Below are 14,048 nucleotides of genomic sequence, written 5' to 3'. Positions count from 1 at the left end.
TAGAATCATTTCCGGCATTTGCATTTTGTTCCCAGCTTGCACCACCATTGTGCCATTCCACCATGGGTTCCATCCATTCCTGATGATAATCAAAAATCAGCTGCTGCGTTGTCTTCAACAAGGTAATCCACATCACCCATTCTAGTCTGGGTATGCCACTCCTTTGCACTCCGCCAAACGACCGTTTGAGCATTGCCTTAGCATGGTATGGAGAGTTTCAATGATCCTTTCCGATAGAGTTTCCTTCTGACTTCATCAAGTTGGATGAAGATCTCGAAAGCAAAGACATCAAGATCAATATGAAGCAATGAATCAACATCTTTGAGAAGGACAGTTGGATCGTGAAGATCGTGTTAGCTTTGTGTCCCCTCTGTCTTCTTACCTCACGACTTGAATCTTGGGACGAGATTCTTGTTTAGTGGGGGTGAGTTGTCACAGGCCTAGAATAATGATTGTAATTAGTGGCATTGCATCCATGCATCATGTCTAAATTCTGAAAGTTGAACTGAGGAAATTTGAAAGCCTCAATATTTTAATTAAAAGAAGGGCAAATAACCCTCGAAAATGCATCCAATGTTTCCAAAATGCTCTTCAATGATGTTTAATATTTTTGGCAAGGGTTTTGGTCCAAACCAAAAATATGGAACATTTTTGAGGAATTATTTTGGCCATTTGGATTTAAATCAATAAGTATTTGAGTTGGATTTAATTCTTCTATAAAAGAATTGCAAGTCCAACAATTCTGAAAATTTGTGAGTGGCTCTTAATATATTATATCTAGCCACATAATAATTTCCAGAAGCTAAAAAAATATAGTTTGGTTTGAAAACCAAATTAAAAGAAACTGCAGAAAAAAGAAAACAGACAAAAAAACTAATAAAAAGCAGAAACCCTTACCTGGGCCACTTACCTGGCGGCCCATCTGCACCGGCCCAGCTGACTGGCGCTGCCAGTCGTCATCTCCATCGCGCCAGGAGGACGCTGGGCGCGTGTCCGATGTGCGCGACCACGCGCCCCGGCCACCTCCTGCTTCCCGCCGCTGCCCCGACGCGTCTGGACGACGCCACGCACCCCCCGGGCCCTCTCACTCCTCCCCCCATGTTCATCCTCTCCCCTGTCCCTCTCATGCGCACCCACCCGAGCACAGCCGCAGCCGCCGCTCGCCATCCGCGCGCTCACCGCTGTTGCCGTGCCCCCTCGATTCGTTCCCGAGGTCCGCGTTGATGTATTCTTCCTCTTCACCGAGCTACACGAGCCCGGACGCCCTGTGGATCCGTATTCGCCCTCGTCTTCCTCCTCGGGCACCCGAGATCGCCGTCATGGTTTTGTCGCCTCCGAGCTGTCCCCAAGCACGCTGAGCTGCTCAACGACCTCCCAGTGAGCTCCGCTACATTTCCCCTCTCTTTCCCGCATATTTCCCGTCCTCTAGCCGTCGCGTTCATCGAGATCGAGAACCACCGCCGCCCGTGCTTGTCGTCGGCGTAGCTCCGGCGACCATTTGGTCATGCCAGTACGTCCAAATGCTTCGCAGCAACACGTAGAGCCTCGCGGGAGCTTCAGTTCGTCCTTTTGCACGCCGTAGCCCCAACCCCGAGCTCGCTCGAGTTCCGGCTGCTGATGTGGTTGTCACCGGCAATGCTACATGCCATTCTAGGCCCCGAGACCACCACCATCCGACGTGGCATGCCGCCAGCGTCCTAGAGCTGCCTCCAGTGCATCCAGCTGTGCTCTATGGAGTTTTTCCGAAGCCCGCGGCCGCCGCTGACCTCGCCGGCGGCTTAACGCCGACGGGTTTGACTTTTTTTGACCAGGGGTTTGACTCCCCCTAGGTCATTGACAGGTGGGCCCAGAGCCCTGCTAATTTTATCTTAGAGCTAATTAACTCTTTGTTAACCCGCTAAGTCACTGACATGTGGGCCCCGGCCCCATTGACATTTTAGTTAGGTTTAACTTAAGGCTAATTAACTATATTAATTAGCTGATTCAATGACATATGGGTCCCACTGTTAGGTTTGACTCTGGTTATTGACCTGCTGACGTCACGGCGACGTCATGCCGACGCAGTTAATCATTTTCTAGATTTAAAATAATTCAGAGAATTCCAGAAAATGCCCAGAACTTCTAAAAATCATAGAAATTCATCCATAACTCCAAATGAAACAAATTATATATGAAAAATGATCAGAAAAATCCAATCTATCCATCCACACCATTTTCATGCATGTTAGAACAACTTATAGCTACTGTTTAGGACAATCATATAAATGGCATTTGAATATCCACATATGGAGTTTGAATTTGAATCCTGGATTCAAACCAACTCCATTTAACTTGCTGCTAGTTGCATTAGCTCAAACCACAGCATATTGCCATGTCACATTCATGCATCATATTGTGCATTACATTGATTGTGTTCTTCCTTGTTAGCCGGTATTTGTCCCCTCTCAGTAGACGACGTTCCGATGATGAGTTCGATGACACCGATGAAGAACTATATTATCTTCAGAAGAGCCAGGCAAGCAAAAATCCCTTGTTCATTCCGATACAATCCCACTCTCTCGTTCCTGCTCTCTTTTACTGCATTAGGACAACAACGATTTAACTATTACATGCTGCGGTAGTTGAACCCCTTTCCTCTGCATGACCTGTCATTACCACAGTAAATAGATGAAACCCACTAGCATGAGTAGGAGTTGTTTGAGCCCTGATGTGCCTACTCATTCATGCTTGTTTGTCATGCCTGCTACTGCTTAGAGTTGAGTCAGGTCTAATTCACCGGGGATGAATTGGAGGTGTGTGAACATGTCCTACTGTGTGTGGTCTAAGTGTGTGAACACGATTTGGTAAAGGTAGCGGTGAGAGGACAAGTAGGAGTACATGGTGGGTTGTCTCATTGAAGCCGTCCTCAGGAACTGAGTTCTGTGTTTGTGATCCATGAACAGTTACTACCACGCATTGGAATGCTTAAGTGCCCCTCTCGACTTATTAATCAACCCGATCTCTGTCTAGGAGTTGCACCTAGTTTCTGGTGTTTGTAGGTAGTGCTAGTAGTCTACCAAGTGGCACCCGGTACAGGTGGGCTTGGGACAGACTAGGCACAGTGGCCCGGTGTACCAAGTGGCACCCGGATGGTGGGCTTGGGAACCCTACACACATCGTTTGGGACCGTGAGCGACACCCCGGCCGGATCTCCTTGCGGATGGAACCCGAATAGGCGATAAACCTGGACGAGAGACTTGTGTGGCTAGTCAGGTCGTGGCCGACACCCTCGCTGGGCTTCCACTTGAAGGTTGACGAGTACATGTCGTGTAAACAGCGATAATTGGTGAGAGCGTGTCTGAAGAAGTACACCCCTGCAGGGTTAACATTATCTATTCGAATAGCCGTGTCTGCGGTAAAGGACTTCTGGGTTGCCTATACAGTTCATAGACAAGTGAAGGTGGATACTCTAAAATACGCAAGATAAGCGTGAGTACTATGGATGGCGTTCTCGTAGGGAGACGGGAGCGGATCCATAGTGGTGTATTGATATGGTGAATATGTGGACTCATGTGCGCCACCTCAAAAGAGTTACTTGTAGTCGTAGTTCAGGATAGCCACCGAGTCAAAGCTGGCTTGCTGCAGTCAAATTCCACCACCCCTTTATTGATACTGATGCATATGTAGTTAGTTCTGATGTAAGTCTTGCTGGGTAGATTTGTACTCATGTTGCTTAATTTATGTTTTTGTAGAGAGACTTCGGTCTCGCTAGTAGTTCCACGTGGACTTTGATGTTTAGCTTGTTACCTTGGCTACGATCTTGTGCCCTCGGCAGGATCTGGTAGATAGTCAGGCTTCTCAGCCTTTTTCATTTCTATATGTCTGTACTCAGACATGTTAACCTTCCGTTTGTGCTTTGACTTGTGTGCTCTGAATGTTGGGTCATGAGACCCATGTTTGTAATATCTCGCTCCTTGGAGCCTAATGAATAAATATCTTGAGTTATAGAGTCATGTTGTGATGCCATGTTGTATTTGCACATATCAAGCACATTGTGTGTATGTTATTGAAATGCTTGCTATGTGTGGGATCTAACTATCTAGTTGTTTATCCTTGGTAGCCTCTCTTACCGGGAAATGTCTCCTAGTGCTTCCACTGAGCCATGGTAGCTTCCTACTGCTCCGAAACACTTAGGCTGGCCGGCATGTGTCCTTCTTCGATCATGTGTCTGTCCCTTCGGGGAAATGTCACGCGGTGTCTACCAGAGTCCCGTTAGCCTGCTACAGCCCAGATTCTCCAGAGTCCTGCTAGCCCAGTTGCTACAGCCCGGATTCACTCGCTGTTGACCGACACGTTCGTTGCTGGGTCATGTATGCCTGTCCTTGTAAGTTAGTGCCACTTTGGGTTTACGACTAGTCATGTCAGCCCAGGTTCTTTGTCATATGGATGTTAGCGACACTAGCATATACGTGAGCCAAAAGGCGCAAACGGTCCCGGGCCTGGTAAGGCGACACTCGTGGGAATACCGTGTGTGAGGCCGCAAAGTGATATGAGGTGTTACATGCTAGATCGGTGTGGCATAGGATCGGGGTCCTGACAATTTGACCAGTGAATAGAGGATTCGATAGTTCATGTTAGTGGTAGTGATTCTAGAACCCTTGAGAACGCTTTATTACTCAAGCACCATCCTTACTAGCTTAGCATCTTTTATTCACTGTTTTTTACTCTTTTGTTAGTAGTTTAGTTAAATCCCTTTTTATCTACTACCTCCGTCCGGGTATATAAGTCCGGTGAGCCAAGAAGTTGCATACGTTTTTCCAAGGCCGCTGGCTATAGGCAGTTGCTTTTCCTTGATCCGACCGCTGGATTTGCGCTTGATTGGCTGGTGACGCGCGTGGGTAGGGGCATGCAGAAACCGAAGAGGCAAGTGGGTTGCCTACTGTAAATGTTGGCCGCTGTTGGATTGGATGCATGCAAAGTGAACGAGGCAGCTAGCTGCATGCAAAGCTGCTCGTGATTTGATTGGCTGTTGCGGTTAAGTGTTGCTGGTTATTAATGCTTTGCCTTGGTCTTTGTGTTTTGGATAATGGGACTAATAATCCCAGACGGAGTTAGTAGTTTTCCTAGCAACTTATAGAGTAGACTATTTCCAAACTCCGGTTCTGGTGCATACGTAACTGTGTTAAGTGACATCGTGGTTGCAGAGTTTGTGGTAGCTTCCTATCAGCTCCCTGTAAGTTCGACACTTTACTTACCATGAAAGTGCTACAACAGTTATGTGCGCTTGCAGGTCACCATGACCTAACCTAGTAAAAAATCATGCAAATACGAAGGACAAATCTTAGTTTTTTAGCGCTAGGACCGTCAGTCCGTTAGTGTCAAGAAGTGAAGGCCACATCTACACGTAAGCAAGTTGGGCCGACCCAGTTTACGCTTCGTCGCGTGTGCCACTCTAGTTTTTCTGTTCCATTATGCGTTTTTCTTTTCTTTTTGAATTTTATTTCTTTATTTCGCTCTCTTTCTTTTTTCTTCTGGTTTGGTTTTTCTCCTGCTTCTTGTTATTCTTTTTCTTTGCGCACCTCCATTTTTAGCTATATTATAAAAAAAATCAATATTTGATGTTTTTTTCCCCAAGTACTCACAGAACATTTTTATAATTTTATATATGAGGAACTTTTATAATATTAACATACAATGAATATTTTTTAAATACAAAGTGAAATCATTTTAAATGTATGGTGAGCTATACACTGAACATTTTCTTAGCACACACTATTTTTTCTTCTTAAAAACACATCGAACATATTTTCGGAAAATTTGATGAGGAAAAAACAAAAGAGAAAAACACCCAACAAATAGTTTTTCAAAGAAAAAACATATGAAAGAAACCACACAAGTGGGGTTCCTAGAGTGGGCCGTAGCCCCGACCCCGAGCTCGCTCGAGTTACGGCCGATGCTGTGGTTGTCGCCAGCAACGCTACATGCCATTCTAGGCCCGGAGACCACCACCAGCCGACGCGCCGCGCCGCCAGCGTCCTAGAGCTGCCTCCAGTGCATCCAGCCGTGCTCTGTGGAGTTTTTCCGAAGCCGGCGGCCGCCACTGACCTCGCCGGCGGCTTAACGCCGGCGGGTTTGACTTTATTTGACCAGGGGTTTGACTCCCCCTGGGTCATTGACAGGTGGGCCCAGAGCCCTGCTAATTTTAGCTTAGAGCTAATTAACTCTTAGTTAACCCGCTAAGTCACTGACATGTGGGCCCCGACACCACTAACATTTTAGTTAGGTTTAACTTAAGGCTAATTAACTATATTAATTAGCTGAGTCGATGACATATGGGTCCCACTGTCAGGTTTGACTTTGGTTAGGCGCAGTTGACCTGCTGACGTCACGGCGGCATCATGCTGACGCAGTTAATCATTTTCTGGATTTAAAATAATTCAGAGAATTCCAGAAAATGCCCAAAACTTCTAAAAATCATAGAAATTCATCCATAACTCCAAATGAAACAAATTATATATGAAAAATGATCAGAAAAATCTAATCTATCCATCTGCATCATTTTCATGCATGTTAGAACAACTTATAGCTATTTTTTAGGACAAATCATATAAATGGCATTTGAATATCCACATATGGAGTTTGAATTTGAATCCTGGATTCAAACCAACTCCATTTAACTTGCTGCTAGTTGTATTAGCTCAAACCACAGCATATTGCCATGTCACATTCATGCATCATATTGTGCATTGCATTGATTGTGTTCTTCCTTGTTAGCCGGTATTTGTCCCCTCTCAGTAGACGACGTTCCGATGATGAGTTCGATGACACCGATGAAGAACTATATTATCTTTAGAAGTGCCAGGCAAGCAAAAACCCCTTTGTCATTCCGATACAATCCCACCCTCTCGTTCCTGCTCTCTTTTACTGCATTAGGACAACAACAATTTAACTGTTACATGCTGCGGTAGTTGAACCCCTTTCCTCTGCATGACCTGTCATTGCCACAGTAAATAGATGAAATCCACTAGCATGAGTAGGAGTTGTTTGAGCCCTGATGTGCCTACTCATTCATGCTTGTTTGTCATGCCTGCTACTGCTTAGAGTTGAGTCAGGTCTGATTCATCGGAGATGAATTAGAGGTGTGTGAACATGTCCTACTGTGTGTGGTCTAAGTGTGTGAACACGATTTGGTAAAGGTAGCGGTGAGAGGCCATGTAGGAGTACATGGTGGGTTGTCTCATTGAAGCCGTCCTCAGGAACTGAGTTCTGTGTTTGTGATCCATGAACAGTTACTACCGCGCATTGGAATGCTTAAGTGCCCCTCTCGACTTATTAATCAACCCGATCTCTGTCCAGGAGTTGCAACTAGTTTCTGGTGTTTGTAGGTAGTGCTAGTAGTCTACCAAGTGGCACCCGGTACAGGTGGGCTTGGGACAGACTAGGCACAGTGGCCCGGTGTACCAAGTGGCACCCGAATGGTGGGCTTGGGAACCCTGCACACGTCGTTTGGGGCCGTGAGCGACGCCCCGGCCGGATCTCCTTGCGGATGGAAGCCGAATAGGCGATAAACCCGGACGAGAGACTTGTGTGGCTAGTCAGGTCGTGGCCGACACTCTCGCCGGGCTTCCGCTTGAAGGTTGACGAGTACATGTCGTGTAAACGGCGATAAGTGGTGAGAGCGTGTGTGAAGAAGTACACCCCTGCAGGGTTAACATTATCTATTCGAATAGCCGTCTCCGCGGTAAAGGACTTCTGGGTTGCCTATACAGTTCATAGACAAGTGAAGGTGGATACTCTAAAATACGCAAGATAAGCATGAGTGCTATGGATGGTATTCTCGTAGGGAGACGGGAGCGGATCCATAATGGTGTATTGATATGGTGAATATGTGGAGTCATGTGCGCCACCTCAAAAGAGTTACTTGCAGTCGTAGTTCAGGATAGCCACCGAGTCAAAGCTGGCTTGCTGCATTCAAACTCCACCACCCCTTTTATTTATACTGATGCATTTGTAGTTAGTTCTGATGTAAGTCTTGCTGGGTAGATTTGTACTCACGTTGCTTAATTTATGTTTTTGTAGAGAGACTTCAGTCTCGCTAGTAGTTCCACGTGGACTTCGATGTTTAGCTTGTTACCTCAGCTACGATCTTGTGCCCTCGGCGGGATCTGGTAGATAGTCAGGCTTCTCAGCCTTTTTCATTTCTAGATGTCTGTACTCAGACATGTTAAGCTTCCGCTTGTGCTTTGACTTGTGTGCTCTGAATGTTGGGTCATGAGACCCATGCTTGTAATATCTCGCTCCTTGGAGCCTAATGAATAAATATCTTGAGTTGTAGAGTCATGTTGTGATGTCATGTTGTATTTGCACATATCAAGCACATTATGTGTATGTTATTAAAATGCTTGCTATGTGTGGGATCTGACTATCTAGTTGTTTATCCTTTGTAGCCTCTCTTACCGAGAAATGTCTCCTAGTGCTTCCACTGAGTCATGGTAGCTTCCTATTGCTCCGGAACACTTAGGCTGGTCGGCATGTGTCCTTCTTCGATCATGTGTCTGTCCCTTCGGGGAAATATCACGCGGTGTCTACCGGAGTCCCGTTAGCCTGCTACAGCCCAGATTCTCTAGAGTCCTGCTAGCCCAGTTGCTATAGCCCGGATTCACTCGCTGTTGACCAACACGTTCGTTGCTGGGTCATGTATGCCTGTCCCTGTAAGTTAGTGCCACTTTGGGTTTACGACTAGTCATGTCAGCCCAGGTTCTTTGTCATATGGATGTTAGCGACACTATTATATACGTGAGCCAAAAGGCGCAAACGGTCCCGGGCCTGGTAAGGCGACACCCGTGGGAATACCGTGCGTGAGGCCGCAAAGTGATATGAGGTGTTACATGCTAGATCGGTGTGACATAGGATCGGGGTCCTGACAATTTGACTAGTGAATAGAGGATTCGATAGTTCATGTTAGTGGTAGTGATTCTGGAACCCTTGAGAACGCTTTATTACTCAAGCACCATCCTTACTAACTTAGCATCTTTTATTCACTGTTTTTTACTCTTTTGTTAGTAGTTTAGTTAAATCCCTTTTTATCTACTACCTCCGTCCGGGTATATAAGTCCAGTGAGCCAAGAAGCTGCATACGTTTTTCCAAGGCCGCTGGCGCAGTTGCTTTTCCTTGATCCGACCGCTGGATTTGCGCTTGATTGGCTGGTGACGCGCGTGGGTAGGGGCATGCAGAAACCGAAGAGGCAAGTGGGTTGCCTGCTGTAAATGTTGGCCGCTGCTGGATTGGATGCTTGCAAAGTGAACGAGGCAGCTAGCTGCATGCAAAGCTGCTCGTGATTTGATTGGCTGTTGTGATTAAGCGTTGCTGGTTACTAATGCTTTGCCTTGGCCTTTGTGTTTTGGCTAATGGGACTATTAATCCCAGACGGAGGTAGTAGTTTTCCTAGCAACTTATAGAGTAGACTATTTCCAAACTTCGGTTCGGATGCGTACGTAAGTGTGTTAAGTGACATCGTGGTTGCAGGGTTTGTGGTAGCTTCCTATCAGCTCCATGTAAGTTCAACACTTTATTTACCACGAAAGTGCTACAACAGTCATGTGCGCTTGCACGTCACCATGACCTAACCTAGTAAAAAATCATGCAAATACGAAGGACAAATCTTAGTTTTTTAGCGCTAGGACCGTTAGTCAAGAAGTGAAGGCCACATCTACACGTAAGCAAGTTGGGCCGGCCCAGTTTACGCTTCGTCGCCTGTGCCACTCTAGTTTTTCTGTTCCATTGTGCGTTTTTCTTTTCTTTTTGAATTTTATTTATTTATTTCGTTCTCTTTCTTTTTTCTTCTGGTTTGGTTTTTCTCCTGCTTCTTGTTTTTCTTTTTCTTTGCACATCTCCATTTTTAGCTATATTATAAAAAAACAATATTTGATGATTTTTTCCCCAAGTACTCACAAAACATTTTTTATAATTTTATATATGAGGAACTTTTATAATATTAACATACAATGCATATTTTTAAATACAAAGTGAAATCATTTTATATATATATAGCTTGCCAAACTGTGTATCACCTTTTTTTTCCTTCCGTAGCGTGGCATGGGCGTCTAACCAGACTGAAGAGTAAAACGAGTAACTTCAGAAGAAGAGACAATGAAGGGGAAATAAACCACCAGCAGCACGAGCTGGAATGCGCAACAGAGCCAGCAGGCAGGAACTGGTGGAAGCATCAACGTACGGGTTGTAAACATGAGTATAAGCCGTCAAATCGCTTTGTATTAGGTAAAAGTTCCTTCAATTTAGTGGCCGGGGATGCAAAAGGTCCCCTTGACAGGCAAGTGAGCCGCAGCTTTCTGGCTAAATGATCGGGTAACTCATTATGCTAGGCCGCAAGTAGCATTAGTCCTGCGTCACTGCTTACCAACGATTATCAACGATGACCACCGCAGTCTTTCCTTCTTCCTTGAACTTGGATTGCTTCAGGTTGTAGAAACAGGATCGAGTGTGGTCATCATCGCAATAAATTAGGAATTCTTGAAGAGACCAACAAGCAACAGCGGCTCCCCAGACGACAGAAACTTGCATCGGGTAAGAACTTTGCAAGCAGAGACAAAATTGCAAACCATTATGTTTGAAGAGATCCTATGAGCAAATGAAAGAAACTCGATACTTTTGGTTATGAAATTTCGATGCACAGTCTATCGATCAAATGAAAGAGAGGGTCTCAGACCCTGTAATTACCAATAATGCTCAGTAAGATGAAAAAAAAACAGATATAGTTTGTACGATCATACAGTCATCGCATTAGCATCACACTCTAGAAGGGATCATGATGAAGATGCTAAGATTTCCTTTTTCATCAAAAGACAAGGGCAAATGCCAAAAAGCCACCCAAAGCTGCCAATTAGTTTACTGGCTCAAGATAAGATCCAGTACACTCAATAACATGTAGGGGGCGTCCTTTGAACCAATAAAAAAGATAGCAGTACAAAAAGGTACCAGGCTCACTAAATATGCAGGTGCACGCGTAACATGGTGGACCGAACAATATCATCAAATGCATCTTGCGCACAACGATCCACCGATTAAACAACGGCCCGCCATACTGCAACTTCTTCATTACGGGTAATTTCAGACCAAGGTGGATTCATTTCAAATAAGCTGAGAGAATATTGTTGTCGGCACATGGCCAGCTATGCGGCCATCTGTTTATCTTGGGGAAAGACGCAGGCAGTACAAAAAATCGTTTGTAACCTGGGGAGGCTCGATGCTAATGGCAGAACAAGAGAATGGTACTACCCCATGGAAATATTTCTCAGCGACATGTATCAAGCATCCTTTCCTGGTCCTAGTCTTGGCACAAACATAAAATGTAAGGCAATACAACAGGTGAACTCCAGTCGTTCACAGCAACTGTGAGCTTGTGCGATGCAAAAAGAGAACAGGTCCGAAAAGAGAAGAGGTAATAGCAACCGTATGGGAACACTTTGGTCCAACAAGTTGACAGTGGTTCAAACTCATCAATAAACTTGGCACACGAGCTAAATTCAAGCCATTTTCATCTTGTTGGACCAAAGTGATGCTACGCAAACAAGAACGCATTCGCAGAAGTAATTGTGTACACTGTTATCCACTAGTTCGATGATAAGTAGGGTAAAAAGGAACACATATGAAGAAGACATCAGCAAGCAGTAAAATAAGGCTTCACACATCAAACAAGATGAAAATGGTTCAAACTCATCAACACACTGACAATGGTTCAAACTCATTAACAAACTTAGCACACGAGCTAAATTCCAACCATTTTCATCTTGTTGGACCAAGTGATGCTAGCTACTCCTGACGAAACGCATTCACAGAAGTAATTATGTACACTGTTATCCTGTTAGCTCACAAGTTCGATGATAAGTAGGGTAAAAAGGATAACATATCAAGAAGACATCAGCAAGCAGTAAAATAAGGTATAGATTTTATCAGCTGAAGCATAGTGGCAGCAAGGCTGAAGCATACTGTCACCTAAGAGAAACTACATACTCCCTCTGTAAAGAAATATAAGAGCGTTTAGATTACTCCCTCCGTAAAGAAATATAAGAGCGTTTACGTTTAGTTACAGAGGGAGTACATATCAGCTGAATCATAGTGGCAGCAAGGTTTCACATAAGGAGGTATACATTTGATTCGGAAGAAATTATCAAGACAAATCAGTCTGAAATTACACTTCACTAGCTGTCGTCGTGAAGCAGCCAAAAACACAAGCAACCTCTCCTATACGGTTATACCAGTGGAGGATCCTAAATCTTAATGTACACTTGCAGCTCCAATTCTCTATCTCAACTCACCTATCATCTAATCACAATAAATAAATAACCCACCTCGCAGAGCACATTTTACACTGAGCAGACAAGCAGGTCCAAAAAGAAAAGAGAACCACGCGTAGCATAACGTCGAGCACGTTGCCCGCACCCTAGGAAGCTGGCGCCTAATGGTAGAACACGACCGGCGGGACGGCCAAGCCAGTGTCCTTGAGGAAGGGGACTACCTGCGGGCGCTCGGCGAGGTCGCGGTAGAAGGCGTACTCCGCCTCGTAGTCGTGGAGGTCGAGCTCGTTCTTCTGGTTGCTGTGGTAATGGTGCTTGGCGTCTGCCACCTTCCCGAAGCCGAACACGCTCACCCTGTCGCACACTCCCACCGCCACCATGATGGCCTGCATCCCGGACGAGTAGTGGAACAGCGCCGCGTCGTGCGCCCCGTTCCAGTCCTCGACCGCGCGGCCCGTCTCGGCGACGAAGCGGCGGAGCGAGTAGTACTTGACGATGCGCGCGCAGAGGACGTCGAGGCGAGGGTCGGTGACGGAGATGGGGGCGTCGTGGGTGGCGAGCGAGGAGGCGTTGCAGGCGGCGACGTCGAGGAAGTGGGCGGCCTGGCAGATGTAGAGGAGGACGGGGACGCCGCTGCCGTAGGGGTGGCAGAAGCAGCCCGGGCGGCGCGCGCAGAGGTGGAGTATGTTGCTGTTGATGAAGGAGAGGTTGGTCTTGGCGCCGACGTGCGCGGTGTAGCCGACGATGCGGGCGTTGTTGAGGCGGAAGACGGCGTGGTGGGAGTCGATGAGGGCGCCGTGGGCGTGGCGGAGGAGGATGCCGCTGTTGCCGACGACGGCGCAGGAGGGGATGCGGGCGGGGAGAGAGAGCACGGCGGGGAGGTCGCGGAGCACGGCGGGGTCGTAGCGGCGAAGGCGGTGCCAGGAGCGGAGCGCGCGGCGGAGGGCGGGGTCGAGGAGGAGCTCCTCGCGCGGGAGCGGGTGGAGGAGGGAGTCGGCGTGGTCGCGGTCTGCGTGGCCGCGGCGGTGGACGGGGAACTGGTGGTGGCGGAGGTGGAGCGGGTGGAGCCTGTCGCGGCGCCAGGCGCGGGCGCGGGCGCGCCCGGAAGCCGGGAGGCGGCCCTCGAGGAGGTCGTCGACGTCGCGGCGCAGGGACGGCTCGGAGCCGTCGAGGGCGGCGACGCGGAGGAGCGTGGCGTTGAGGCGCGCGGGATCGAGCGGCGGCGGCGGCGGGGCGAGCGCGGGGGCCGCCGGGGCCAGCGCCCGGCGGAGCGCGGAGGGGAAGGAGGCCGCGCCGCAGAGCACGACGAAGAGGAGCGCCGCGAAGGGCCCCCGCAGCGGCCGCTTCATGGCCGCCGCCGCAGCAGCCGGGGGCTAAGTGGGCCGGGGCCGCATCGGGGGATGCGCATCTGGGGGGTGCGAGCCCGAGCCGAGGAGGTCCGGGCGGCCGGGGAGTGGGGCGCGACGCGATGGGAGGGTTCGGGTACGGCGAGGTGGGCAGGAGCGAGGTTGATTTATTTGTAGTAGGTGGTTGGACTTTGGGTTCGGGGAACGGGGGATCCTATGTGTCGTTGTTCTTGTTGGGTTCGAGCAGCGTCGGGAGGAGCAATGATTCTGTGCTGTGTGTGTGAGGGACGCAACGTGACTGCACGAGGCCCCGGCACGCGAGAGATGATGGGCGGAATTGTTTGCGTGTTGGCCCTTTGTCCCGGTGAAATTGGCACTTTTGTCCCCCTTGGATCTCGCCCGGTGACC

General features: G+C 47.9%; 1 protein-coding gene across 1 annotated transcript; it reads right to left on the bottom strand.

Moving 5' to 3' along the window:
* Positions 1–12,127: 12,127 nt before the first annotated feature.
* On the bottom strand, positions 12,128–13,844 carry LOC123071485 (sialyltransferase-like protein 1). The gene has a single exon (XM_044495059.1). It carries the CDS (start codon positions 13,641–13,643, stop codon positions 12,456–12,458), a length of 1,188 nt encoding a protein of 395 aa, XP_044350994.1. The 5' UTR covers positions 13,644–13,844; the 3' UTR covers positions 12,128–12,455.
* Positions 13,845–14,048: the final 204 nt, after the last annotated feature.

Source organism: Triticum aestivum, chromosome 3B (genome assembly GCF_018294505.1).
Source record: "Triticum aestivum cultivar Chinese Spring chromosome 3B, IWGSC CS RefSeq v2.1, whole genome shotgun sequence".
NCBI lineage: Eukaryota > Viridiplantae > Streptophyta > Magnoliopsida > Poales > Poaceae > Triticum > Triticum aestivum.
The sequence above is the reverse complement of the archived record's forward strand: the minus strand, read 5'-3'. Positions and strand labels throughout refer to the sequence as shown.